Source organism: Barbus barbus, assembly GCF_936440315.1.
Source record: "Barbus barbus genome assembly, chromosome: 29".
In the NCBI taxonomy this organism is placed as follows: Eukaryota; Metazoa; Chordata; class Actinopteri; order Cypriniformes; family Cyprinidae; genus Barbus; species Barbus barbus.
The window spans coordinates 10620372-10623574 of record NC_136757.1 but is presented as its reverse complement, the minus strand read 5'-3'; the positions used below and the strand labels follow the sequence as shown (position 1 = coordinate 10623574).

Sequence of the window (3203 nt, the reverse complement as noted above, 5' to 3'; positions counted from 1 at the left end):
CACTGCCTATGTCCCCGTAATTCAAAAGGCTTAAAAAACATACTAAATGGTGTTTTTTTTTGAAAATCTAAAAATGCACAAAGTCTCCTGTGAGGGCTAAGTTTAGGTGTAGGGTTGGTGTAGGGCAATAGCACACACAGTTTGTTCAGTATAAAAACCATTACGCCTATGGAGAGTCCCCATAAACCACAAAAACCAACATGTGTGTGTGTGTGTGTGTGTGTGTGTGTGAGAGTGTGTGTGTGTGTGTGTGTGTGTGTTCCATTCCTGTAAGACAGGTATTTAATGGGTGGATCACCCCACACTTTAAGTTAGTTTCTCTTATTTTATTTCAAGATACTTTAGGTGCTTTTTAATATTTAAAATTCACAACACTGTTCACAAAAAAAATTCCATCTACAAATCCAGAAGTACTTTTATGTTTCTATTTAAAAAGATGTATTCATTATATATTAAATTTAATATATTCAGTTTCAATATAATATTGAATAACACCATAAAATTACATAATAATCAAGCACTTCACCGGTGCTTTGTGTTACTACAAGTGCACATTCAATTAAATTCTAAGCACACTTCTTTTTCACAAGTGGTTTGGAAAATGGATGGTGGACTATTACTGTAACTCCCTTTAAACACACCAATGCATACCCGTAATCATGTGTAATGACACTAAGACAGTATTGTATTTAAGGTACATATTTAATACAGTAGCAGTAGTTAGTTACAGAAATGTCAAAAAATATAACAATTTCATGAATATAAATCCATTTACACCCCTAAATTTGTCCCCTTCTTCCTTTTTTCCCCCAGAGACATTCGTCACCAGCCATCTGTCTGTCTGCCCCCCGCCCCAAACCCCGACTCTCTGTCTGCGCTTTAAACTATCTAATCAAGCAACATCATCTTTGCACTGGAACACACTCTCACACACACACACTGATCAAAAACACACACATTCACATCAGGGAGTTCAACAAAAATTATAATTTTTATATCTCCTCTTAACAAGTGCTACAAATACTGAACACATTTCTGAACATTGCAAATTTAGCAGAAAAAAACATAGTACGAAAATACTGTACAATTTGCATCTCTATACCAGTGTATATAGGCTTCAACACAATCACACACTTTTTACAGCAGCACAAGCAAGTTCACCCTCAGTGCAGCATCATTGTGGAAAGTTTGAATGTTTTTTGAGAAAACTGATCTCCTGTTTGCTTGAATTCTTCTGTGTGTGCATTTTGAGCATGTCAAAGTCAACAAATAGATGTCAGCGAACATAAACTCACACATGCATACACACAAAGTCACATCATTCCAGCAATTCATCCATGAATACAGTAGAGTACACCAAACTACGAGTGTTATTTACAAACATAGAGCAATATGTTCTCCATCAAAAGTTCACCACATCAGAACGGACCAGCCGTCAATAGATTCCCACCTTTTTAACCCCTCAACCCAATGTTTTTTTTCTTCAACTTCATGTTTTCGGTTCTTCTCATTTCGTTTCCTCACACTTTGGTGGCCAGCGACTGCACCTCTGACTTCTGAGTCTGGGCGCTGAGGGTTGAAGACATGGAGCTCATGTGCCCATGCATGGCCTTCTTCAGGTTCAGTAGACACAGGCACTGTGAGCGGAAGCGCAGGTCAAAAAAGGCATAGAGGAACGGGTTGAGGCAACTGTTTACATACGCCAGGCATGTGGCATATGGATGAGCCAGAAGCAGAAAGTTTAGGAAGCCGCATGAGGTGGGCGCCAAGTCTAGATATGACAGTGCATCCATGCTCTTCAGCACATGGAAAGGCGTCCAGCAGAATGCAAAAACCACCACCAAGGTAGTGATGATCTTCAGGAGACGACGCTTCTTCTGATCTTCCTTGCGCAGGTGGCTGAAGTGCCGAGTGACAGTGCAGCCGATGAAGCAGTAGCAGACGGTCATAGCCAAGAAAGGCAGGAGAAAACCAAGAGCGGAGGACGAAAGGCTCAGACCAGCAATCCAAAGGGATTCGTGATGCTGGTTGAGAGTGACCAGGCTGAAGTCCATCGCACAGGTGGTGCGGTTGTTCCCGGCGTCGTCCACCGTAGTGCGAAACAGGAGAGTTGGCACGGCCAGCAGGCACGAGAGGAACCAGATGGCACCCAGCGACGCCAGCATGGAGGCCCGGGACCGGAGCCGTCCACTGGACAGAGAGTGGACGATGGCAAGGTAGCGGTCAAAACTCAGGCAGGTCAGGCAGAAGACGCTTGCGTACATGTTGACAAGCACCACATAACTGCTGATCTTGCAGAGAGCCACGCCAAACGGCCAGTGGTAACCCAGCGCGGTGTACACAGCCCACAGCGGCAGCGTGATGACGAACGTCAGGTCCGCGAGCGCCAGGTTACCGATGTAGACGTCTGCCGCGCGCCGTTTGGATTTGGCGCGCCAGACGGTGAAGATAACCACGCCGTTCCCGGAGAGACCGAGGATGAAAATGAGCATGTACAGCACGGGAATGAGAGAATAAGACGGCTCCCACTCGGAGTAGTCGCACGCAGTCTCGTTATCGTCATAGTACTCATAGGAGTCGGCGTATTCCGGCGTTATTGGCTCCATTTGGTGAGGGCGCTTTACTTTTGAATCCGTCAGTTTCCTTGTGCAGTTTTATCCGAATTTCTGGTCTTAACTTTATAGAGTTCAGTGGGAATGTTTGGATTTTTCTGTCAGAAACAAGAGACTGGGGTAAGTTTCCCTCACTGGAAGCTGAAGCGCGTCTGCGTGAGGGAGAGAAGCACCCTGTCTTTTTAAACTCCAGACTTCTCACCCCTCCCTTTGGACCCATATATCGGACCCCTTATCACCAGCCCCTATACACACACTCCCACCCACCACGGCACACCAGCCCACCCCTCCGGGCCATGCAGTCTGCAGGAGCGAGTGTGTCAACAAAGTGAGCTTAACTCGTGTTTTTCTTCTTAATGAAAAAGTAATGGCTCGCTCGTTTTTCAAGTTAGATTTAGCTTAAATTGTCTGACAAAAATGTTTTTGCATCACGTCTCATTTACGGAACTTTTTAAATAAAAAATTAGAAGAAACAATGTAGAGTTACAGTCGCAGAATTTAAATGGATGTTAAGTTTTCCACACAGTAAACATTTGTTCATAGGCTACATTTATTTTTAAGAAGCCTATTTTTTCTGTTAGCCTACTAAAA

At 43.9% G+C, this 3203-nt stretch overlaps 1 protein-coding gene across 1 annotated transcript; it reads right to left on the bottom strand.

Annotated features, from left to right (window-relative positions):
- Window positions 1-656: 656 nt before the first annotated feature.
- On the bottom strand, window positions 657-2764 carry LOC306849519 (apelin receptor A). Its single transcript, XM_079384611.1, has one exon. The coding sequence runs from the start codon at window positions 2604-2606 to the stop codon at window positions 1521-1523; it is 1086 nt and encodes a 361-aa protein (XP_079240737.1). The 5' UTR covers window positions 2607-2764; the 3' UTR covers window positions 657-1520.
- Window positions 2765-3203: the final 439 nt, after the last annotated feature.

Coding starts and splice junctions, on each gene's coding strand:
- LOC306849519 (XM_079384611.1), bottom strand. CDS start 2,606: ATGGAGCCAATAACGCCGGAATACGCCGACTCCTATGAGTACTATGAC.